The sequence below is a fragment of the Cervus elaphus genome, chromosome 13 (assembly GCF_910594005.1).
Source record: "Cervus elaphus chromosome 13, mCerEla1.1, whole genome shotgun sequence".
NCBI classification, from domain to species: Eukaryota; Metazoa; Chordata; class Mammalia; order Artiodactyla; family Cervidae; genus Cervus; species Cervus elaphus.
In genome coordinates this window covers 49,861,397-49,887,360 of record NC_057827.1, presented here as the reverse complement: position 1 = coordinate 49,887,360, position 25,964 = coordinate 49,861,397, and the positions used below count along the sequence as shown (strand labels likewise).

Sequence of the window (25,964 nt, the reverse complement as noted above, 5' to 3'; positions counted from 1 at the left end):
CAGAATCACCATAATCTGGGGAGGGCCATTTTATAACCTCTGTTCACATGATCTAAGCAGCATTTTTGTGTGACTTAGGGGAATAAAACAGGAAAAGGGGGAAATTTTAAAAATAGAATAAGCTTAATGGCTTTTTCACTTATCGTTTCTTTAACCAGTTTAATATACTATGGGGGGATATGCACTAACCTTTGGTAGAGAGGGGGCCCATTTTCTAACCAAAAGAAAGTGGAAAATATTTCTGGAACATTTTGACTTTCTTTCAACCTCTTAAATGACTCAAAAGAAATATGGAATAATAAAATAAAAACTTGAAGGCTGCCAACTCAGGTCTCACAATAACTTTTCTGCCAAAAACTAAAATTACTGCTATTCATATTAATAGTTGTACCCCACTACAGAAAGAAAATTTCTGGCTCAGTCAAAACTTCATATCTACTACCTCTACCTCAAATCCTAGAATCAAGGGAAGCAGTAAAATTATAAATTTTTAGAAATGAGTTTCATTGTGTTTATGTCTGACCCCTAAATGAGACTCATCCTTAGAGGCACATGTGTACCTATGGTCAATTCATGTTGATGCGTGGCAAAACCATCACAATATTGTAAAGTAATTCAGTTCAGTTCAGTTCGGTTCAGTCGCTCAGTTGTGTCTCTCTGCGACTCCATGAACCACAGCATGCCAGGCCTCCCTGTCTATCACCAACTCCTGGAGTTTACCCAAACTCATGTCCATCGAGTCAGTGATGCCATCTAACCATCTCATCCTCTGTCATCCCCTTCTCCTCCTGCCTTCAATCATTCCCAATATCAGGGTCTTTTCAAATGAGTCAGCTCTTCACATTAGGTGGCCAAAGTACTGGAGTTTCAGCTTCAGCATCAGTCCTTCCAATGAACACCCAGGACTGATCTCCTTTAGGATGGACTGGTTGGATCTCCTTGCAGTCCAAGGGACTCTCAAGAGTCTTCTCCAATACCACAGTTCAAAGGCATCAATTCTTTGGTGCTCAGCTTTCTTTATAGTCCAACTCTCACATCCATACATGACTACTGGAAAAACCATAGCTTTGACTAGACAGACCTTTGTTGACAAAGTAATGTCTCTGCTTTTAAATATGCTATCTAGGTTGGTCATAACTTTCCTTCCAAGGAGTAAGCGTCTTTTAATTTCATGGCTGCAATCACCATCTGCAGTGATTTGGGAGTCCCAAAAAATAAAGTCAGCCACTGTTTCCACTGTTGCCCATCTATTTGCCATGAAGGGATGGGACCAGATGCCATGATCTTAGTTTTCTGAATGTTGAGTTTTAAGTCAACCTTTTCACTCTCCTCTTTCACTTTCATCAAGAGGCTCTTTAGTTCTTCTTCACTTTCTGCCATAAGGGTGGTGTTATCTGCATATCTGAGGTTATTGATATTTCTCCCAGCAATCTGGATTCCAGCTTGTGCTTCCTCCAGCCCAGCATTTCTCATGATGTACTCTGCATATAAATTAAGTAAGCAGGGTGACAATATACAGCCTTGACGTACTCCTTTTCCTATTTGGAACCAGTCTGTTGTTCCATGTCCAGTTCTGACTGTTGCTTTCTGACCTGCATACAGGTTTCTCAAGAGGCAGGTCAGGTGGTCTGGTAGTCCCATCTCTTTCAGAATTTTCCACAGTTTTTTGGAAAATTATATACACCAAAGAATATCATGGAGCCTAATAGCCAGAAGCAAAATATTAACACTGGTAACAATTTTTATGTGAGACAAATAACTTTGATAGAAAAATAGAGAAAGGACGAGTGGTAGAGACAGGGGAGGCAGTGAACCACCTTGAAAGTGCTGCAGTTGTCCAGACAAAGATAAGGAGATCTCACATCCGGACTGTGGAACTGGAGTTGAAATACTTCCAAGATGTGTCATCATTCATAGGCTGGCCGGGGGCTCTAATTCTCCTTCTTTCATTGTTTGTATGGGAAATTATGTTTTAAGACATACAGCAAGGAGGGAACGTGTCTGTCCTGGAGGGAACTCTCACAATTGTGTCAGCATTTAGAGTAGGGATTCAGAGAATACCTCTTACCTGCCCAGCTCCAGGGAGAGGATGCACCTCTCCACCTCTTACGCAGCATCTCTGTGCTAAGGCATTTGTAGAACACTTTTCCATCCCTCGAAAGGTCCTGCGTTTCCTTTGCTCTTTCCCCGCGCAGCCGTAGCTTGGGAGTCCACTGGGGACCCCACCTGCCTCTCTGTTCCTCATCAGCACTGGGGTGGGGATGGCAGGAAGAGGAATGGCCCTGAGCTTGTGGGTCAAGACTGAGGCTAAGGACAGTAAGGGATCAGCACCAGGCCTGGAGCCAAAGTGACCCTCTTAGAAAATTTCCAGGCCTCTTATAATAGTGGCCACTTTCTCAGCAAAGCCTTAGAGCAATGTTTTTCAAAGTGTGGCCATTGGATGTTCTTTATCAGAACAACTAGGAAAGGCATGCTAAAGCTGTAATTTCCAGGTCTTATCCCAGACCTTCAGCATCAGACTTTCTGGGGGTGGATTTTTTCAAGCTCACTCAGATAGTTCTGCACCTGAAAGTTTGAGAACCATTGTCTAAAATTTCCTCACCTTAACAGATTGTGATTAGTACAGTGAGGACAGCAGCACTGTTGCTGTCAGAATTCCATTTGAGCAATTAGGCTATTGTGTTCTATATTGTGTGAACCTTCCCTTTTCTGATTATTGGCAAAAAGCAAGAGTTACACATAATGAGAATGGCTCCATGCTTGGGGTGGCTTGGAGAGTGGAATCACCGCTGCTGTTTAGATAGGTGTTCCCACGGACTTTCTTGCTTGTTTTGGCTGTAACTGTGTTTGGTGCTGCTGAGCAGGGCTGTGCACGGAACTGCAGCCCATCGCTCTACATTTCTCACTCAAGAGAGATTTGTTGGAAAGATACAGGCCAGCAAAGAAACCAAATAATGGTGAGGCCATATTCAGGGAGAGTGGGTCAGAGAGCAAGGGAAGGAAAGGACTGAGGTGGCAGGTTGGGGCAAGGAGGGAAAAGGACAAAAGGAAAGAGACGGCGAGAGCATGACATCACAGAATCTGCATTGTAAGATAGGAAATTTATATGAGAAAGGCATTCTCACTCTTGCCTGGAGAATTCCATGGAGCCGGGCAGGCTACAGTCCATGGGATTGCAGAGTCAGACATGGCTGTGCAACTAACTTTCACTTTTTTTTTTCATTCTCAATAAAAGAAATATTGATATTTTATGCTTTAAAAAACATAGTAGTTTATCTAATATTATCTCTATCTATCCTCTTCTCTCTTAACTCTTTATCACATGAAGCCCTGGAACATGAAAATCTAGTTCTGTTTTATGAAAACAGATTTTCTCAATCCTGGTTTATTCACCATTGTTATCCTAGAAATTCCACATAACTTTATTTTATTTTTCCTTTGCCTTTTTTTAAAAAAAAAAAATCTATTTAGCTGTGCTGGGTCTTAGTTGCTGCAAATGGGATCTTTGATCTTTGTTGAGGCATGCAGGATCTTTTTTAGTTGCTGTATATGGGATCTAGTTCCCCAACCAGGATTAAATCCTGGCCCCCTGCATCGGGAGCTCAGTCTTTGCCACTGGACCACCAGGGAAGTCCTCCATATGTCTTTCTCAGTCACATGTCTGTGTGTGAATAAGTGATCAAACTACTGAAACGAAAAAGGTGAAATTAGATAAGAATAAGATTCACAAGACATTAGGGATGACATTAATTGACCAGTGAAAATAGATCTTGGTTGTGTAAACAGCTTTGTGTATTTTAGATTAAATGATTAGATTCCCATTTTCTCATTTAAATAAAAAAAAAAAAGACACCCATGGACTTTGGGTGTCACATTGGACTTTTGCGGGTTTCATACCCATCTCATCTCATTAATGCTCTGAACAGTCTGCAGAGAAGCAGGAAGGGAATTCTCGCCCAAACTGGAGAGATGGAGAACCTAACAGCTAAAGAGCTTACGTGACCTGCTGGACATTTTATGATCAGCGCGTGGCCAAGGAGGACTCAAATCCATTTCTTCTGACTCTGAGTTCAGTGATCTTTCCAATGTGCTGCCTTCTCTTTTAATATTCTAAGAAAAGATAGATGTTAAGACTGCTTCTTGGTCACTGATTAAATTATTACTAAATAGGTACTGGAACATCCATCATGAGTTGATCTGTTTATTAGGATCAGACTGAGGAATTGGGATCTAAATTGTGCAATCCAGATTTAGGAAATTCAAACAAAGAGGTGAAGGTGGAAATGAGCCAAAAATTGGGTTGCCCTTCTTTCCTTTCATTGTTTTCTATATGTGTTTCAGGTCAGCTGGTGGCCTGTGCCCTTTCTTCCCCATCTCTTTGGCTTTGTGGAGAGCTTTCCTTTCTAAAGGCCCCTAGAAACACAGGCAAAACTGGCCGTGCTCATGTTCAGATACCTTTTTCTCAGGTTGTAAAAGCAGGTGAAACATCACCTCCTCCACTTGCGGTCAGTGGGGAATTACAGGGAATTAGAACACTTAAAGACATTTCTTGGGGTTTGTTTTTAGAGACAGTAAAGAGAAGAATGTCCTGGTTTCAGTGAGTAGGATCAGATACAAAGGGCTTGGGATCTAGCAATTAAATCAGCTGACTCCACTTGCCCTCACTTCATCATAGGATTCTTGATGGAGGAGGAAGGGAGGAGTGCCAGATCCTACACTGCTTGCTCCTACAAGTCCGCTGCCCTCATGCTGCATGCCCTGGAAGAGTGGGGCACATCTGTTGCAGCAGCAATACTGACTAATAGCAAAAGTAAGCCTTAAACTCATGCCACACACTCTGAACACCCTCATAAGACATTTTCAACTTACAGGCAAAGCAACCACAAGAAGTACATGACAGTGTTTACCCCACTCCATATTTGTGTATGGCAGATTCATTTATTTATTGGTAACCTAAGAATTTGTGGGGTCAATATGCACTGTCTAGCAAGAAAGGTTAAACAAAGAAGCCTGAAGCAGTGTGTTGTCAAATCTACCAAGAAGCTGGTTGCAGAAGACAGTTTTGGAGTGTGGTCTTGTCTTTGGTGGCATCCTTCAGGTGGGTTTGGCTCTTTCCACTCCATTCTGATTCGTTTGTGTGGGAGCCCTGTGTAAACTCTTGAAAACCAAGTGGCTTCACTCTGTGTCCTCCCTCTGGCTCCTTTGTACACGCATGCGTGCGTACGTGCCTATGCACATGCGTGTGTGAGTCTGACAGTGTTATGTGGGCGGAGATTGTCAGTCTCCCATATCTGGGTAAGGCCTCAACACCTAGTAACAAGGCTAGTTTCCACAGGGCACACTTAATGACTCTTAATATCTCCAATGTCAGGAAGATTGTCTCTGAACTAGTGCTGGGTGTTCATTGCATAAAGGATCATAATGAACATACCTGCAGGAAGACTTCAAAGGAGTTTAATCTTGGAGATTCCTAAGAGGAAAATTTCTTGAATGGTTTCCTAATTATGAAACTTTGTTCAGACTTACTTTAAATTTCATTATGTGAAATAAATGTGTGTGCTGATTACATAAGACAGAATGTAAAACTGAATGCTGCCGGAGCTGTAGTTGTCCGTGCTTCTGAATGTTTTCTGTCTTAGGCAGGAGAGCTGAGGAAGGTGGGCATGGTTACTCACTTGTGCCTGTGGCACACAGGCAGTTAGGCAGAGTGGGATAGTGGAGGAGTTTTGGCAGTTTGACTGTTCTGAGCACATGCACCTGGAAATGGCCTAGTTGCATTATTCTCAGGAGTTATATATATGTATGACAGTAGCCTAATGGCTGGCTGAAATGAGCCTTAAAGAATAATTTCTGAAGACCTTCTTCATTTATTCTCTGATAGCATGTAACCCAGTCATGACCTATGCTATTATGTATGTTCAGGTTAGTCCATACTGTATTTTATCACTTCCAATGGAAAGAGTAGACTCTTACCTAGAATTACCCAGGGCGGGGGGGAATATATATATATATACATATACACACACAAACAATGAGACATAAACAAAATTGAATAGAAATGAATATCCTTAAAGAACAAGTTCTGTATGTTAAATCCATTTTTCCTGACCTGGTCAGAAGTCTCTAATGCTAAGTGTTAGAGTGAACTTGATGCATTAATGTTGAAAGAGAAACCAATGAGCAGGCACATGTTTCTCAACAGAAATATGCTGTTTCAGTGGGTATTTATACTGACAGCTGCACTTGAAATCCCAATCAAAGTTAAATTTTGTCCAGGCAATGTGATTGGTTTCTGAGATTTGGAAGTTTTATGTCATTTTAGTTGGGGCTGATGCAGGATGCTTTCTGACTGTTGGTGGTTGTCTGGGAGTGGGGCACAGAATTGTGGAGCAGGAAGGATCTGTAAAGATTACCTGTGGTACCCCCATTGCCATACCCAACCACCTTATCTTATGGGGAAATTAAAACCCATTGAGGTGTTCCCTTATTCAAGTAGCATATCAGTGACTGAACTAGGATGGGAACTCAAGATCCAGCCACAGTCAGCCTGATTCACCCCTGCATCAGTTTCGAACACTTCCCGTAGGCTTCCCAGTGAACACTGAAGAAGGCCCCTCTTATTCCCAAGGGCCTCTGCAGGTTGCTGCCCTTCTTTGACTTTCTGGATCTCTGCCAGCATCAGCAGCAGGCCTGGGAATGAGGAGGAAGCAAGAAATAAGAGGAGAAAAGAGGGAGGGGGAAGATGACCATAGAAGAGTGGCCCTGTTTGTAAAATAATAAGATGGACTTTCTCTAGTGACTGAAAAGGGTGTCTGATGGCCAAATCCAAGACAAAAGCCAGAAATGCTTTAAGCAGTTGATAGCATCATTTGACAGTGCATCCAGCCTTTCAGTGTAGTGCCTTTCAAAAACAACAGAAATTTGGATGAAAAACTTTTATTTCATTTCTATTTGTGTGCAGACAGAGTCATGAACTTAGGGGTACCTAATAATTTTTTTGTGTTATTTGTACGTGTTGCTTATGTCCATGACCAAACCATGTGACATGATCTATAAGTGAAGTGTCTATTTTTGGCCAATGGAAAAATAATTTTTAGATGATGGGCATTTAGCACAAAATTTTATGAATTTCAGGGCTTTTTGCTTTCAGCTTCAGTGGATATCCCTGTGATTAGTGACTTACTTCAGCTGAGACCCTTAGAGAACATGTAAATATTGATAAAAATGGTTTGAGTTTCCATATATTTAAAAACTAACATAATTCCTCTCCAGCTACATAAAATAAGTATGTGATAAATATTTTCTTTGTTGAAAGAATGAATGAATGAGGGCTGCTAGGGAACTAAAAGTGGCCGACAAAATTAACAGAGATTGGACTGCTTAAAAAAAAATTGGCAACATTAGCCTAATGTTATTTGGTAGACACAGTAAGGTACAGTATGCATTGCTAACCTCATTAAGTTCCAAATAAAACTCTATCCTTTACACCATTTCTACAAGAGGTTTTATTAGATTTCCTTAACTGGTGTCATATTTTTTTGGCCAGGGCATTTTTAACCAGCTTCACATAAATAAAGTTCTATTTTGTCACCATGTCATAGTAAAATAAACTACTTGTACTATGCATCCCTGCCAAAGCCAGAGCAGACGGGGCAGGGATATAAATGTGTCAGTATTCAGGGAGAGAAAACACATAAATGCACATGGCGACTCTCTTAACTCCGAGGCTCAGCGTGATACTAATTCATTTGGGTGACATTTAGAAAGCTACTCCCAACATAAATAATATGTATATGGTGGGGGGTATCTCTGACAGACACACAGTTGAAAAAAAAATGGCCTGAAAGAATACACATTGGATTTTACAGGTGCTCAGAACATTAATGTACAGTGATGGATGATCTTTTTGCTGAAGGTTGACATAGTGTTGAATGGAATGTTTTGTTTATATCTGGTACCAAGTTTATTGACCAGCACCAAAGGGTAGGACCAGGCTGGGATTTGAACAGTCCCCCCCCACCTTTTTTTTGGTGAAAACTGTTTTCTATGTCCCACCCCCTCACAGGCAATAGTTCTTAAGTTGTTTCACAGATACCATTCCACAAGATGGATTACTCTCTTTTAAAAAATATCTTAAGCCTAAGTATTCATTACCAAAGGTGAAATTTTTGATGAGTAAATATGAAAAATTAGACAGAGAAGATTTTTAACACATTTATCATATATCTTTAATCTGTTTGTCATCTCTAATGTGTCCACAGTTAAAATTCCCATGATTAATAGTGAGTTGCTACCGAGAGTGCCTGTAGATAAAATCACGAGACCCACAAGTCAACCAGGCCATTTGAATGACAGCATAGACTTGTCCCCATGGTGCCCTTTCCCATATGGATGGAAACAGAATTAAAATAAAAAATAGGAAAAACTTTTAGTATCAATCCAAGTGATAATTTCCTTTCACCACTAAGTAGGAAATTATCACTATACAAAAGTAATCCCTTTGGGAAAATTTTCCAAGTACTTAGCATAAATTATTTCTTTCATGATGTCAGCCATTATACTAGTTATTATAACCTCTTGAGCAATGCTGTACATTCTTTTTTCCTGATGGTTGCACCTTTCAAGTTAATTTTACCATGACCATCTTTAGTCACTTTTAGTTTGTTTCCTCATTTGTTCATTCTTTCATTTATTCACTTTATTCAGTAAATATTTCTGAAGCCTTTCCTGTGCCAGGTTTTTAGGAGGAGGCAAAAATGCATCAGATAAGGAACTTCCAGTGGTTTAAAAAGCAGTAGAGTAAATAAAACAGGTGTGAAAATGCTCCACATATAAGGTAGAATGTGATACACATCCTTAGATTGTTGCTGATAGCACTGGGAGGTGAAGATGCAGGAATGACCATTATTTCTTTCTGGAGGGCTCTGGAAAAACTTCCTAGAAATGGCAGTATTTGAGCTGGGTTTTAAAGGTTGCCTAGAATTTGCCCCTCCAGAGAACAGGAAAGCCACAACAGGCACAAGGAAAATGAAGAAAGGTACAGAGGAAAGGAAGGGAGGGAGAAGTGAAGAAACCAAAGAATGATGGAAACAGAAGATGGGACCAGATCACCAAGGACCTTGAGAGGCCAACTAAAGATTTCAGGCCTTCTTCCTTAGTCAGTGGGGAGGAATTCAAAGTCTTTAGCAGGAACAAACTTGAATAGCACTGTACTTAGAAAAGCACTCTCCAGAATAGTGGTGGCTATTTTTTAGTCACTAAGTCTTGACCTACTCTTTGCAACCCCATGGACTGTAGCCCACCAGGCTCCTTTGTCCATGGGATTTCCCAGGCAAGAATACTGGATTGGGTTGCCATTTCTTTCCCCAGAGGATCTTCCTGACCCAGGGATCAAACCTGCGTCTCCTGCATCTCCTACATTGGCAGGCAGATTCTTTATTGCTGAGCCTCCAGAATGAGGTGGAGGATAAAGAGAACAAAGGTGAGGAGGCTAGTTTGATGAGTGGGAAAGAATTCGTGTGAAAGAACATGGAGAGAAAGAGGGGGGCAGTGGAGTGGAAATATGAGGCAGAGGTCACGTCAGAGGGTCAGAGACATGTTTAGGGGACTAATGCATCAAGATCAACTTTCAGATTTCAGTTGAGGACTAGGAAAGTCAGTAAAAAATGGGGGCAGGTTTAGAAGGGGTAAAATGCCAAGTTCATTTCTGGACACCAGTATGATAATCTGGATCTACAGAATCATAGTATATGTATCTTTGAATCCCCAATTTCTAACAAAATGTGGATGCTGAATGAAGTTGAAATGTTATTTGACAAACAGATTTATCTCATGTGAAAATGTTCAGTAGACAGTTGGAAAGTCAGGCAAGTCATAATTTATTTTCTCTCTTCACAGTGCCTTGTTTGTAGGATACAGTTAAATATCTAGTAGGTTTTATTTCTTAACCAGGAGAGTGGCTAAAATACATAAACAGTAAATAAATATTTTTGAATGTTTCTTTCTTATTGTGGTAATTTCAAAAGTGATATGTATACCCTTTTTACCAGATAATACAAATCACAATATTTGAAATATGTGGTCTTATGCTGAGAAAAATTTTATGCCAAAAAACTTGGTGCCAATAGTGAAGTGTCCTCTACTGTGGCAGTAAACAACACTTCTAGCCGTTTGCTTGCAAAACAAATAAAGATGATTATTCAAAAGTTTTCACCTCTGTTCATTGAATATTGAATATTGATTTTAGCAGGCATGGATTTATATTTTTTAGTTTGGAGCTAACCACTTACAAACTTTTATATCCTATTTTGTTCCATTTTGATTTTTCCTTGGTATTCCATATCCCTAACTTTATATATACGTTAAGATTTCCAACTTGATTTTGCACGCCGTTTATGCTGTTTTCATGTTACAAACCTTATGGGTTACAAAATAGAAATATTAATGTAATCTTTGTTATTTAGCCCAGCCTTCCATTTACAGAAAGTAGCCCAAAAGTATCCCGCTGTATTTATATTAAATTCAAGAGTTGATGATTAAGAAATCTCTTAAAGTTGAAGCACATTGCTGATTAGCAATAGCTTATATGTAGTATGTCATATTATCATTAACCAAATATTTTCTGACATTCAACCCCTGATAACCAAAAGCACTGTTTAGACATGGACCATAATGCAGGCAATTGATACTTCAAAAGTAAATAAGTAAAGGTGGAGATAGAATAGCAAAATGATAAAAATCAAATTCCACAACACTGCTGAAGGGTTCAGAGAAGACTGGGTGGCCACAGCTTGATGATAGATGAGTAACCAGATCTAAATGTTCTGTAAATACCCAGCCATTTGAGAGAAGTCTTCTTGAAATATCCCATTCTTCATACCTGAAACATGACAACTTGTAGACTAAGCCCAAACTCTAGAAGGTGTAGTCTTTTTTTCTCCCAAGACCCCAGCCCTGTATACTGGATAAAAATGGGATTTGTTTGTATTGTGCTTTGGGGATTTGTCTTTTTAGGATTTATTGTTATGGTGTTAAGGCATCACTGATTTTTGTTTTGTTTTTACACTTTATTGTGTAAAACACAGGCTTTATTGTATAAAACACAGAAAAAGCACAGACTTCCCAAGAATTATCTGTTTGAACTCTAAATATCTGGAAATTGGTGAGACTTTATGAGATCTAGACTTCTTTGGTTTATGATTTGCCTCTAATCCTGATGTCACTTATTATTACTGAGTCTTCCCTTAGCTCAGTCGGTAAAGAATCTGCCTGCAATGCAGGAGACCTGGGTTTGATCCCTGGGTTGAGAAGATCCCCTGGAGAAGGAAATGGCAATGCACTCCAGTATTCTTGCCTGGTGAATCCCATGAACAGAGGAGCCTGGCAGGCTACAGTCTTTGGGGTTGCAAGAGTCAGACACGACTTAGTGACTAAACCACCACATAAAAATTTCACCATTTATTTAGGGAACAGTGGTATGTGATATATAGTAATAAAATTCAGAAAATAATTCCACCTTTCAAGAAATTTATCCACAGAGATACTAATAGCCATGGATACATATAAATATAGGAATCTTTAAGAACATAAAATAATAGACACCCACCCCCCCAAAAAAAATTGATGTACTGTTTTCTGCTTTAGTAGCTGTACTGCCAGGAACTGAAAAGAAGATAATTGTTCATTCTACTGTGATTCTTTTTTTTTTTTGGTTCAAGTTTACCCTGCATTCATTGTACCTGAAGCAAGACTATCTGAAACATGAGCAAAACAAAGTTTTTGCAGGATTTCTCTGCTTAGGGTGTATGTAACCAGTGAATCATTCTGTGGGGTTCCAGAATACAAAGTCTTAACTGGTGAAATCTCTGGAAAAACCCTAAGATTGTAATCAAAGCTCTGAATTGATACTGTGTTTGAGTGGAACTATGCTATACATCCACAATGGCAAATCAAGATTTCTCTCTTAGTGATGTAGGAAATGCCAGAATTTCTCAGCCATCTATTTCCATAGAAGGGAAAAACAGGCTAACCCATGGAATTGAGAAAGTGTTTTTGGTGTGCCTGACTTTCATCCATTCATTTGTTTATTCCTTTACTGGTTTATTCTCTTTTTCATTCACTCACTCGTTTGTTCATTTATAAAGACATTCAGAATGTGTTATCTTAGGCATTGAAGTCAGAAGATGAATGATTCTTAACCTTGTCTAGTGGGACACACAGAAAGAACAACTATATAATACAGTATAACTATTACCATATACTATAGTATGATTACTTCTTTAATATAATAGAACTAATATGAGCACATTCTTAAGGGAAATGGAGAAAGAAAATACCCTGATAGAGTAGAAATAAGGAAAAGCTTTACAGTATAAATCAGTGATTCCCAAATAATTTTTTCCTAAAAGCGTGCCGATCCATAATGGAGTCTTTGTTGGTTTGTGTGAAATAAGAAAAGTAAAGAATACATCGTCATAATTAATTTTAATCAGTTTAAGGAACTGTCATTTTTAAGATTCTGTCCTTTCTACTTCTGTGCTATTAAAATGTCCTTTCTTTTTTGTGAAATAATGGTAAGAGTTGATGATGGTAATTAAAAATTTTTCTTGCTTGGCAAAGTGAAAATTTGGCAACTCAGTTATTCCTTAAATTTTTTTTTTTAATTTACTGGTTTGTGAAGTCTGGTCATTTAAGAACCACGTGGACAATATTTGAGGTTAGCTTTTGCTTAGGTTTACCTATTGTCCAAATCATGAAAATAGTTAGAAGCTAGTAAATCCAGAACTATTATTTTTCAAATGGCAAGAGAATCTGAAAAGATAATTAGTTTCAAAGAGTGTAAAGTGTCCTCATGGGCAATTCAAAACAGACAGAGTCATCATTGAATAAGCTCTGTCAAGTGCTCCTTTTCTTGTCCTTTTTGTGAACTCATGGTTGTCAACCATACTTTAGCACAAAATTGACCCTGGTTCCATGTCAGAGACAGAAAATTCTGTAGCATGGACCAATGTCTGTTTCAATGAGATATAGTCTTATAATAACTGGATATGTTTGTGCTTCCACTATAATTATAAACACTCCAGATTTATCTGCTTCACTGATAAAGAATCACTGAATTGAGATTTCCTAACACCTACCACTTATCTGAAAAGCTAAGAGTTTTCCTCACTGTGATCTGCACCTGTGGCAGAACTCTGGAGACACAACCAAATGGTTACGAATCTTACATCTACAGCCTTCGTTTGTGCAGATAGTAAATGCCCAAACGGAAGGGCCAGGCCCCATAGCCCTACTTCTCTGAGTCCTGGGCATGTCCAGTACAGAACACTGGACAGAACAGAGGTTAAGAGCAGTTAATGTGTCCTGAATGGAATAATTTTATTGGTCTGCATTGTTACCAAATTGCCAATTCTTCTGCAATCACAAGGCAGAGTATTTTAAAACAATGTGAGTATGTACAATAATATACAAAAATATATTAGCCATTTTTATACAAGCACACACATAATCAGCTTTCACAAATTTCATACTCATTCCTTCCAAGAGGTTGGTCTTGTCTCTATGCCTAGACAGAAAGTAGAAGCATACAGTTAGCATTGTTTTACTTTTTCTTGCTATTTAAATAAAAACCAGCTCAACTGGATAGTTTTGCAATGGCTAAAAGTTAAGTAGAGCTAGCCTATTTTCTTAGAGGATCATGACTTGGCTAAAATTTAGCACTGCTAAATATAAAAGGAATGGAGTTCTAAAGATAGCTCTTACAGTTAATTTTTTTCAAGAAATCATTTTTCTTTTATTCAGTAATGGCATTTAGGAATATTTTAGAGATCAAATAAACTTTCCCTTTCATTTTGAGTTTGAGGGAGCAGGCTCAGAGAGGATAAGTGACTTTTTCAAGAAGGACAGTCAGATCTAAGCTAGATCATTTTAATACCAATTGACTTGTTTGAATATTACTATTAGGTTGGTGGAAGTGTAACTGCAGTTTTTGCATCTTGAAATTTGCTGTTTAATATTGGAATACATTCTTAATAAATGTGGTTATGTTACACATCATATTTTAATGTGCATTTCTTATTTTATTTTTTTTGCTAATGACATTACTTGCTGTTTACCATATTTATTTTGGACTATGGAAACGATGTTAGACAAAAAGCAAATTTGAGCAATTTTCTTATCCGAGTTCAAAGTGGGTCGTAAAGCATCGGAGACAGCTCACAACATCAGCAACACATTTGGCCCAGGAACTGCTAACAAACATACAGTGCAGCAGCAGTTCAAGAAGTTCTGCAAAGGAGAAGAGAGTCTGCAAGATGGGGAGCAGAGTGGCTGGCCATCAGAAGCTGGTAATGACCAACTTGAGAGCCATCATCGTAGCTGATCCTCTTATGACTACGTGAGAAGTTGCCGAAGAACTCACCATCAACCATTCTATGGTTGTTCAGCATTTGAAGCAAACTGGAAAGGTGAAAAAGCTCGATAAGTGGGTGCCTCAAGAGCTGACCGCAAATCAAAAGACTCGTCACTTTGAAGTGTCATCGTCTCTTATTCTGCGCAGCAACAACAAACCATTTCTTGATCGGATTGTATCATGAAACAGAAAGTAGATTTTATATGACAACCAGCGACGACCAACTCAGTGGTTGGACCAAGAGGAAGCTCCAAAGCACTTCCCAAAGCCAAACTTGCACCAAAAAAGGTCATGATCACTGTTTGGTGGTGTCTGATCCACTACAGGTTTCTGAATCCTGACAAAACCATTACCTCTGAGAAGTATACTCAGCAAATTGATGGGATGCACCAAAAACTGCAATGCCTGCAGCTGGCATTGGTCAACAGAAAGGGCCCAATTCTTCCCCATAACAGTGTCAGACTGCAAAAGTTGAACCAATTGGGCTATAAAGTTTTGCCTCATCTGCCATATTCACCTGACCTTCTGCCAACTGTCTACCACTTCTTCAAGCATCTTGACAACTTTTTGCAGGGAAAATCTTTCCACAAACAGTAGGATGTGGAAAATGCTTCCACAACCAGAGGATGAACTTTCCAAGAGTTTGTTGAATCCTAAAGCATGGATTTTCATGCTACAAGAATAAACCAACTTATTTCTTATTGGCAAAAATGTGTTGATTTTAATGTTGATTTTGATTAATAAAGATGGTTTTAGTCTATTTATAATAACTTAAAATTCACAGTTTGATACCGGAATTACTTTTGGACCAACCTAATACATTTACTGCTGCAGTCCATGGGTCGCAAACAGTCAGACACGACTTAGCAACTGAACAACAATATGTTTTAATTGTTTGTTTATATTTTTGAAAAACAATTCTCTGCAAAAAAATTATTTCCTGCACAAATATTTAGACAAAATAATTAACTCTGTCTGATGGATAGGTCTGTAGATAAATGAAAGTCCTATTTCTTTTATTTGCTCCAGTCTCATAACTAGAGGAATTGACAAGGTCTGTGCATTGGTTGGAGAAGGCAATGGCACCCCACTCCAGTACTCTTGCCTGGAAAATCCCATGGACGGAGGAGCCCGGTAGGCTGCAGTCCATCGGGTCGCTACGAGTTGGACATGACTGAGTGACTTCACTTTCACACATTGGAGAAGGAAATGGCAACCCACTCCAGTGTTCTTGCCTTGAGAATCCCAGGGATGGGGGAGCCTGGTGGGCTGCCGTCTATGGGGTCGCACAGGGTCACACGACTGAAGTGACTTTGCAGTAGTGCATTGGTTAGTAAGGAGCTTGGCATTTGAGATGCAGAGAGTTGCAAGGATTCAGAGCAGTGCAGTGGAAAATGTGGTAGAAATAGTGTAACTAATCAGTAGTCCCCAAATTTCCTAAGTTATATATTTTTGAATGTTATCACTATTTTAAGTTACTATGTTGTTTACACCATGTTTTGGAACACCATTATTGATTTCTTAAAAATAGGCTATTTGTCTTGGTAACTACTAGGGGTTTCTTTGCTTTGTTTCTTTGTTTTGTGATGACAAGCGAGAAGTCAAATTATTTCTCTTTTTGTGTAATTTTAAAGAAGGACATAGTTCATAGTGTGTGACTTGGTTACCAAAACTTTGTCCCTGAGACAGATAGAGAAGGCTGCCTCTGTAGGGTGTGGATAGATGTGGTCGGCTTCAGATTGCCTCTTTTTTATTTTGTAGAGTCAAGGCAGAGAGTATCAACAATGTGATTTCAGCAACCATGGTGGAGGAAATACTGGTGTTAGGATATGGAGCCTAGTGTTTGGTCTCTTGGAGAGCTGTTGAGAGGTGGAGTGGGGAGCATGGAATGTATATTCCTGGCTGCCTGGTTGAAATATCCTTCCATACTCTAAAACAAGGGTGCAGGGACTTAGGCTTTGATTCCTGGGATTCCAGGTTTTTCCAGAAAATGAGAGGGAAGAAGAGGTCCAGTTAGCCCATTTCTTCAAGTAAGAATTTATAAAACAAATCATTTGATTATCCCTTGAAATGAGAATGTGAGTTGGAGGTTGGGCTGTGGGGCAAGTTGTTGCTGACGCCAAGTCAAGTAATTGACTAGTCTAACACCAGAAAGATCCTCAGTGTTTCCCACACTGCCCTTGAACTAGAATTCAGACTTCCAGTGGCCAGGGACTATCCCTATTTATTCACTATGTGCACTTTCTAAAACATGGTAGGAGCTATGATTAGTCTGCTAAGGTGGCAGTAATAAAATACCACAGACTGGGTGATTTGAACAAGAAAAATTTATTTCCTACAGTTCTAGAGACCAGAAGTTCATCAACAAGCTGCAGCAGAGTGTGTTTCTGCTGGGACATCACTTCCCAGCTTGTAGACACCTGTGCCCTGGCTGTGTCCTCACGTGGCCTTTGGAAAGAGAAAGGGATCTCTGGTATCTCTTCTTCTTTTCATAAGGACATTAATCCCATCAGATAAGGAGCCCTCTTTATGAACTCATTTAACCTTAAAGAATCTTCCTGCAATGCAGGAGATGCGGGTTCAGTCCCTGGGTCAGAAAGATCCTCTGGAGAAGGAAATGGTAACCCACTCCTGTATTCTTGCCTGGGAAATCCCATGGTCAGAGGAGCCTGGTGGACTACAGTCCACAGCATCATAAAAGAGTCAGACACGACTAAGTGATTGAACAACAGCAACAACTTCTTAATGTCCTTGTCTCCAAATACGATCGCATTGGGGATCAGGCTTCAATATATGAATTTGGAGGGGGATGTAATTCAATCCATAGCAAGGTAATAAAAGTCTATTCAATAAATGAATTGATAAATGGTAGTTATTTCAGCAATAATACAAAGGTTAAGGGTGATATGTGATTTTGTAAAGTATCTTGCAGCAAATTCCATGGTCCAGGGTTTCCTCAAATGCATTCTATGGGATGCTAGTCTCTCAAGATGCTCTCTGAGAATAGGATTTACATGGTTTAAATACATTTGGAGAACTCTGTATACTATATCCCTCTCTTGGAGAGTCGGATTATACTTTAGCATAGTAAAATCTCTGATATGTCAGAAAAGAAAAGTGTTAACTGTATTTAGCCCAGACTTTCCTTCCACATATTGGATACAGAACCTTCCCTCCAATTTTTTTTTTTAAAACTAGTGCTATTTATTGCCCATTTTGAAAATGCCTCAAACCCTGCTGAAGGGTAATATATCTGTAGGCTCAGAGTTGGAAGGGGAGGAGCAAATGGAGATTTCTCGTCCTTCCTGTTTTCCATTTACCATTTCAACTCAACTTCAGACTCTTAGGGCATTGGAATCTAGAAATAGACATTAATGTATAAACTTAAACTTGGTATCATGGTAATAACAATAAAAATAAAAAATTGTTTTCTTAAGATAAAAAATTGTCTCTTAAATATGGGAGTGACTGTGGAAAAGAGAAGGCCCTTTGTATGGGTATGTGGCCTGGAGGGATGGTAGAGGGGGCGAGGGTACATGTTGTGCATGCTCAGTCACTTCAGTCGTGTCTGACTCATTGCAAACCCATGAACTATACCCTGCTGGGCTCCTCTGTCCATGGAATTCTCCAGACAAGAATACTGGAGTGGGTTGCCATGCCCTCCTCCAGGGGATCTTCCCAACCCAGGGATCAAACCTGTGTCTCTTGTGTTTCCTGTGTCTCCTGCATTGGCAGGTAGATTCTTTACCACTGAGTCATCTGCGAATCCCCTGATGTAACTTTTATTGTGCTTTAAAGACAAGTTTAAAGCATACTTTTAAATGGTTTGGCTTACAAACTTCTAATTAATTTATGTTAGTTTATGACATGAATTAAAAATCTTCAGTGAAATGCATACTAATGATGTCAATGGTATGTAAAAGGCATGTCTTGGGGTAAGTATAATTTAAAGTTCTTATATCACAGCTCAAAAAATGAGAAAAGGGTTTTGAACCTGTGTGAAAATACTTTTGATTGAGAGACAAGTCACATTATTGTCTCTCCTTCATGATACTCTCATGAAGAGAATACTGGCCTGTGAAAGAATCTACAGCTCAATTTGGACTTAACCAGAACCCATCACTTTATCTAAGCCTTGGTTTTCTTGTTTGTAAAATATGGGGCTTTGAACTAGGTGATTTGTAATTTCTCAGCCAATATTCACATTTTGTAACTTTATTCTTTAGATAAGTATTGCAAACACATATGTAAGTTTAAATTTTTGAGTAGCCACATTCTAAAAAAATTTTATTTATTTAGTTTTATTTTGGCCACACTGGGTCTGTTTTGCCCTGCGACGTGTGGGATCTTAGCTCTCCAACTAGAGATCAAACCTCTGTCCCCTGCATTGGAAGGTGAATCCATAAACGCTGGACCAGCACGGAAGTCCTGAATAGCCACATTTTTAAAAAGTTGAAAGAAACTGATGAAATTGATTATATTATTTAATGTAATTAATTCAAAACATTAACCTATCAACTTGGAATCCATTAAAAACATTAATGAGATTTTACATTATGTTTTTAGTACTGAATCTTTGAAACCTATGTGTATTCTACACTCACAGCACATCTCAGCTCAGACTAGCCATATTTCACATGCTCAGTTGCCATTTAGGCCTAGTGGCTCTCATATTTGACTACACAGCTTTAGACTCAGAGCATTAGGAAGACAAACTTTTTATCATTTTCGGTACCAGAGAGTAACTTTCTCTGCTTCTCAGTATTTGTTGTTTTATTATATACTTGTAGGTGTCTAGTTACCGCCATTATTTTCAAGGAGGTTTTCATTAAATTATTGCTTACTAGGTTTTTCTCCTGCCTCTTTTCTGTTTTTCACCATGGAATAGTTTTCTTTGAGTGCAGACTTGTTATTTGTGCCAGACTCTGTGTTGGGTTTGTAACTTACCCCTGCTGAGGATGACAAGCCTAACTGAATCCATTTATATTCTAATTTAGCGTCAGAACTCGTGCTTCTGTAAATATCTTCGGAAAGTATATAAATCTACATGTATATAGCAAATTTTAAAAAATTAGTGTTTTCTGACTTGTATTATTATACCAACTAATTAGGGTGGCGATTTTAACAAACTGGAGCCTATGACTTAGATATTCTACACACCTACATATGTCATACATAAGGCAGTACTTATAACTGTGTATATAGTTGAATGTATGTATGATGTAGATTTAAAGTCATAATTGCACACTTAGAAACAGGCATTTCTAAAGCAATGTGTCCAAACTTCCATCAGAGTTAAAGCTCCTTCTTATTAATACTATATATTTTTCTGTGCTCTTATAAAATATTCATACTTTAGAGTAATGATGGTCCCTTCCTAGAGGAAAAATAAATATCTAGTTACTAATCCAATGTTCCCTGAGAAGCATTTGCTATTTATTTCCACATACACATCATTTAAAATAGAGTAATGCCTAAAATGTGTTTTGGGTGCAGTACTTCTAAGTCTTAAAAATAGTCCCTTCTAAAAGGAAAAATGAATCTCAGGTTACTAACCCATAAAACCTGAGATGCTTTTGCTGTGTATGTTCACATATATATCGCTTAAAATAAAGTACACCCTAAAATTTGTTTTGAGTGTCACATTTGAGAGGGAAAATGTGTGCAGGTGACCAAAACTCTGGCTTTAGTGGCACAAAAGTAAATCAGACCTGAAATACCGTCAGATGTGTGTGTCTGTATATGAGAGAGACCTTTCTGGAACAGTCTGTGTCATGCATTTCAGAGCAGACATGGTAAATCATTATAAGCTGAGGACCACCACTGTGTTTATGGAGCAAAAACCCAGCTTTTCTTTGCTGGATAATAAATGATTGCAGGGCTGGAAAGGAGTCATGTGCTTCAGACTGACCAAAGACAAACTATCTTTGAGTCTAGTCTTCTTAATTCACCTGTACACATCTCACATTATTACTCAGGTGCTAAGCAGAAGTGCTTTTTGTCTTCAAGGCTGAAAGACCCTTTAGTTTAAATTATGAACCTTCTCTGGTTTTCTTTGAGAAAGTAAAATAAATGCTATAGTGGTTGCTAGTTGTAAAAAGTTGTTAAAATACACAAGTTCTGCCCCATTTCCAGTGAAATGCTGTGACTTAAGAATGCCTGTTTATTGTTACTTGGTGTGCAGCTGAGCTATGCAGGTAGATGTAATTGGATTCTCTCTCTCATTCCTTTATGCATTTCATTATCACTTATGGGCTGTTTCAAAAGGCCAGAGTTAAAACAGCCTAAAGATTAGAGAGCTAAATAACTTTTAGAAACTTTTGCTGAACATGTCGGGTAGAGTGAGGAGGGTTGGAGGATATAGAATTAAGAAACTTCTCAGTATCAAAAAATTTTTTACAAAAGAGAAATAGTTTCCAGAATGGGTTTGCTCCAAGACAGTCTGGAGAAAAGTTGTAATGTTATGCCAAATAAACACATATAAAATACTAAAACATGGTCTGAGCATAGGTTGGTTTGTGTTAATAGCTCATTTCCATTATCTGTCAAGTTAGATTTCATGCTCAGGCCATGACACGCTGACAGCCTAGAGGTATTAGTAAGATTATAGGGGTGGCCATCTTTCAGAGGACTGCTGGGCCGGGCAGTTGTTGAGCAAAACCAACTGTTACTTGGATTTTAATTAATTGGACTTTTGAGAATTGTGACAACACATTTGAAGTCATGATTTATGGAAGAAAAATTTCACTTACTCGGTATTTAGCAGGTCTTTTTCTTAATGCTGATTGTATCAGACAGGCAGATGCATGTATAACATAGAAGTTTAAGGAGGCACATGTTAATGTTATTGAAAGATTTAAAAATGCAGACACTCAGCTTTTGTTAGAATTACCATTGCTGTTATTTACCTATGAGCCTATATATTTATTGGCATTAATAACTGACAAAATATGAGTTTATTTATGGTATGCATAGTTAAATTCAATGAATTACATTTAAAGTAACCACACACGCTTCTTTCTTTTGCTTTGATAAGAGCTAATGGCTAGTAAAGGGCTTCCCTGGTGGCTTGGACAGGAAAAAATCTGCCTGCAATGCAGGAGACCCAGGTTCAATCCCTGGGTCTGGAAGATCCCCTGGAGAAGGGAATGGCTACCACATCCAGTATTCTTGCCTGGAGAATTCCATGGACAGAGGATCCTGGTGGGTTACAGTCCATGGGGTCGCAAAGAGTCGGACACGACTAAGTGACTAACACTTATTTAATAGCTTTAGTAAATACAGAATTTAGAAGGGAGAGGACTTAATTCTTGAATGCACTACAGTTTTAGAGTTGCCAAAGATTTTAACATTGTATTTTAATAATAAACTTTTACTATATTAGTACAATGTGAAACACAGGAGTAAACTGGCATTTGCAAATGTGTTTCATTGAGTTATTTATAATTATTTATAATAATAATTATATTTATTTATAATAATAAATATATTGCTTATAATAATAACATCATTCTCTTTATTTCTTGTTCTGAATCTAGTATTATCTGTTTATTCACAACATTCTTGAGATGTTTGATCATTTGTCTGATGCCTTTATCTTGTACTCACAGAAGCTTGAGCATCATCACTCTCAGCATGCATATATCACAGGAGTAGAGAGTGTATGGCTAGGTTGCTTACATACATATGTTCAAACTTCTCGAGTTTGAATGGTGAAATTTTTTTTGCCAGCCAGATTTTAAAATTTAGGTATGTTCTTCACTATGATAAAATACATAACATAAAATTTGCCATCTCAGCCATGTTTACATGTACAGTTCAGTAGCATTAAGTATTAATATATTCACACTTTTGCAATCATCACTACCATTCATCTCTAAAATTTTTCTTGTCTTATAAAATTGAGACTCTGTGTGCATTAAATAGTTATTCCTCATTCATTCCCCTCCTCCCAGCTCTGGGCAACCATCATTCTGCTTTCTATCTCTAGGAATTGAACTACTCTAGGTACCTCATATAAGTGGAATCGTTCATCGTTTGTCCTTTTTTGCCTGGCTTGTTTCATTTAGTGTAGTGTCCTCAAAGTTTATCCATGTTGTAGCATGTGTCAGAATTTCCTTCCTTTTTAAGGCTGCTGCTGCTGCTGCTAAGTCACTTCGGTCGTGTCCAACTCTGTGTGACCCCATAGACGGCAGCCCACTAGGCTCCTCTGTCCCTGGGATTCTCCAGGCAAGAACACTGGAGTGGGTTGCCATTGCCTTCTCCAACGAATGCATGCACGCTAGGTCGCTTCAGTCATGTCTGACTCTGGGCGACCCTATGGACAGCAGCCCACCAGGCTCCTCTGTCCATAGGATTCTCTCAAGAATACGGGAGTGAGTGGCCATTTCCTTCCCCATTTTAAGGCTGGATAAGAGTCTATTGTATGTATATACCACCTTTTGTTCATCCATTCATCTGTTGATGAACAGGTGGGTTGTTTCTACCTCTTGGCTGTTGTGAATAGTGCAGCTGTGAACACGGGTACAGAAGTATTTCTTCTACTCCATGCTTTCAGTTCTTTGGGTCCTGTGCCCAGAAGCGGATTCACTGAGTCATATGGTTGAAGTTTGTTTTGAACAGGCTAAAAATGAGATATTATCACTTGAGTACATGGTACTAATTCACATTTCTACTTCTTTTTGTAGTAATATTCTTAACTTCAAAGTTTCACTTTCTTCTTTAAATAAAGATAACTGTCCTCATTACCCAGTAGTTTTGAGATGATTATGAGAACATTTTAGAGGCAGAATGAATAACCACCTCCTCTTACACTCACATGTAGTCCTTAAAAACTAAAAATAGCAATCTGGATCAGAGGGGAGAAGTTTTATTATTTGGTTTGATTTTGGTTGTCCTAAGAAGGTTGGCTGGGAAGGGTACTCCTGGAGAAAGGAATCTGGAGAAACAAACATGATTTGGCATGTTCTTAACAATTATTCCAGGGCTTTTATGGAAAGGACAAAATGATGACAAAGCATGATGCATTTCAGTTTGAAAATTAGAATTGATTCACACAACAGAAATGAACAACGATGGGATAATCAGCTGCAGGCAATGGACCTCATTTTAGGGCACTCAGTATTGGTTCTCTGTTTTGGCTTCTGAAGTAATGTTCATTATACTTGAAAATGATAGGAGATGGAATAGGCTGGGAGAAAGAGAGAAAGATGGAATTTATCATTGCTGTTGAGGTCACCGGTCAACTCAGTGGCTTAGAAATACGTTACCAATATGCAGTGGTTTTCTTGTGGATTAACTAGGGCGGTCGTAGTCACTTGTCCATGCCTGTGTCCGGGCGGGCTGCTGGGAGCCCCACCCTTCTGATGTTGGAACAGATGGCTTTCTCCTCAGGCTGTCTGTCTAAGAGAGAAAAAAAATCCTGTCACCATCTGCCATGTAGCTTCATACAAAGTGTGCTCTTCTCCACCATGATGGTTTCCCAAGTCCTAACCATATCTCACATCTCAGCCACCTCCTTCAGGAAGTCTTCCTTGATACCATCTTCCCCAAATCCCCTCCTTAGCTGGAGCAGGTCCCTCCCTCTGAATTTCTATGACAGCCTATCTGCACCCACTGTGGCTATTGCTTTTTTTCTACTACTTGTCCCCATATCCTTCCCTCACATTCATGGCAGGCTCTTGATCTTTCAGCCTTGTCCTTGTCACACAGCTGGGCCAAGATCCCAAATGTGGACAGGCTTCAGGACATGATCCTGATAACTGATCTCTGGGGACCTCTGGTCACTCTTAGGCAAAGTCACCTGAAAAAGTACAGAGATGGCCACAAGACCATGGTTCTGTGATGTGACTGGAGCAGGGTTAGGGAAGAGGTTGAATTTAGAATTTCAAAGGGAATTGGAGTGTCCTTCACAGGAAACTTTCCCTCGCCAGTGAACTTGACCATCCATGTATCCGTTTGGGGTCTGTCTGTCCATTCCCCTGTTGGCGCTGTGCCCTTGGTTATCCCAGAGAGAAGGAGAACTCTACTGTAGCTCCACCAATAAACTTGTGCCTACCTGCAAAAAATTTCCAATGAATTTCTTATTTTTCTCATATATTTAGTGGTGATCATATCAAACTTTGTATAAAAAGTCAGTGACTATTTATTTTCTCAATCAATTAATCCCATTTGTTGCGAAGAGGTTTCCTAGTCAGCCAAAGGACACTTGCTCACTAGAAGGCCAAGTCGTGTGGTCCAGGACATGAGTCCTGTCCTATGTTTTGAGAAACCACCCTGACCTGATGGTTAGGTAGTATATCTGTTGTATGGGGCCAGGGGAGTAATGCTGCCCTGAATGTGGATTGTCCGGCAGTTCCCTGCAATTTCAGGAGAACCAGAGTCACAAGGGGTCACTGATCCTGTTCTCTCTAGTGTTGCAGCAAGGCAGAGAATGCCAGGGCAGTACCAACCCTCCAATAGTGTGATACACAGAATAGTTCCTCTGAAACAAACTTCTAGGTGTCTAAGACATGATATCAGACAAACCAATTATGTTAGCCAAAGTATCAGTTTTTAAAGTTGAGCATCAATACAGTAATATAGGGTAAGTCTTAGCACCTGATTAGGTGCAAGATGTCATCAGGTTAATACAACAGGATGAAACGGGTTGCTCTCCATGATTTAAAAATGAGGGGAAAAGGTTATTAAGAAGAAAGACTGTGTATGTAAATCCCTCTCATAATGTATTAGTTAAAAATTAAACTAGCTTCCTTAAACAGGATAAAACAAGGGCTTCCCTTGTGGCTCAGCTGGTAAAGAATCCACCTGCAATGTGAGAGACCTGGGTGTGATCCCTGGGTTGGGAAGATCCCCTGAAGAAGGGAAAGGCTACCCACTCCAATTTTCTGGCCTGGAGAATTCCATGGACTGTATAATCCTTGGGGTTGCAAAGAGTCAGACATGACTGAGTGACTTTCACAAAACAGTGTAGCTGCTTGATAAAGCAAAGTGGATCTGGAGTAAATCATGGAGTACTTGTGCTTTAGTAACCTAAGTTATGCAGTTATGAAAAAGTTGACTCCTCACCTACAGTAAGATCAGTCTTGATTTGACTTTAGTATGATTTGATCCTTCTTTGTCTTCATCATAAAATAATTACCAACCATTCCAAGAATAACAAAAAATAAGGAGATCAATGCAGTCCTTGGAATACTGATAGAGACAGTGAACTAAAATAAATTTCCTAGTGTAGAAAAATATAAGAAAACTTTTCCTTTTGGAAATCATAGAATCTCCCAACTGGAAGAGATCGTTGATTCACTTGGGGAACTTAATTGATGTATGACACTCCCCCGTAAGTTTTAGGAATTCTGCCTTTACTTGCTTGCATTGGATTGGGGAGCACATTGCTTTCTAACGCAGAAGTTCTCTACCAGAAACATACCGTACCCTAGTTCCAAAACATAAGAGAAGGTAGGGCTCAACTTTAAATATGTCCTTCCCCTAAACATGCTGAGAAGGAAAAATAATTATAACTCTGCATGTAATACTGACATTTGAAAATTCCACATTT

At 39.0% G+C, this 25,964-nt stretch overlaps 1 protein-coding gene across 4 annotated transcripts in view; it reads left to right on the top strand.

Annotated features, from left to right (window-relative positions):
• SLC25A21 (solute carrier family 25 member 21) overlaps positions 1-25,964 on the top strand; it is a 504,647-nt gene that overhangs the window by 201,312 nt on the left and 277,371 nt on the right. The window contains exon 1 of one of the 4 annotated variants that reach the window (XM_043922332.1): positions 4,910-5,098. The exons of the other annotated variants lie outside the window; for them this stretch is intronic. Within the exon in view, the coding sequence (XP_043778267.1) occupies positions 4,975-5,098 (124 nt within the window). The 5' untranslated portion in view covers positions 4,910-4,974. Of the gene's footprint in view, positions 1-4,909; positions 5,099-25,964 lie in introns of those variants that run through there. 4 annotated transcript variants of the gene reach the window in all.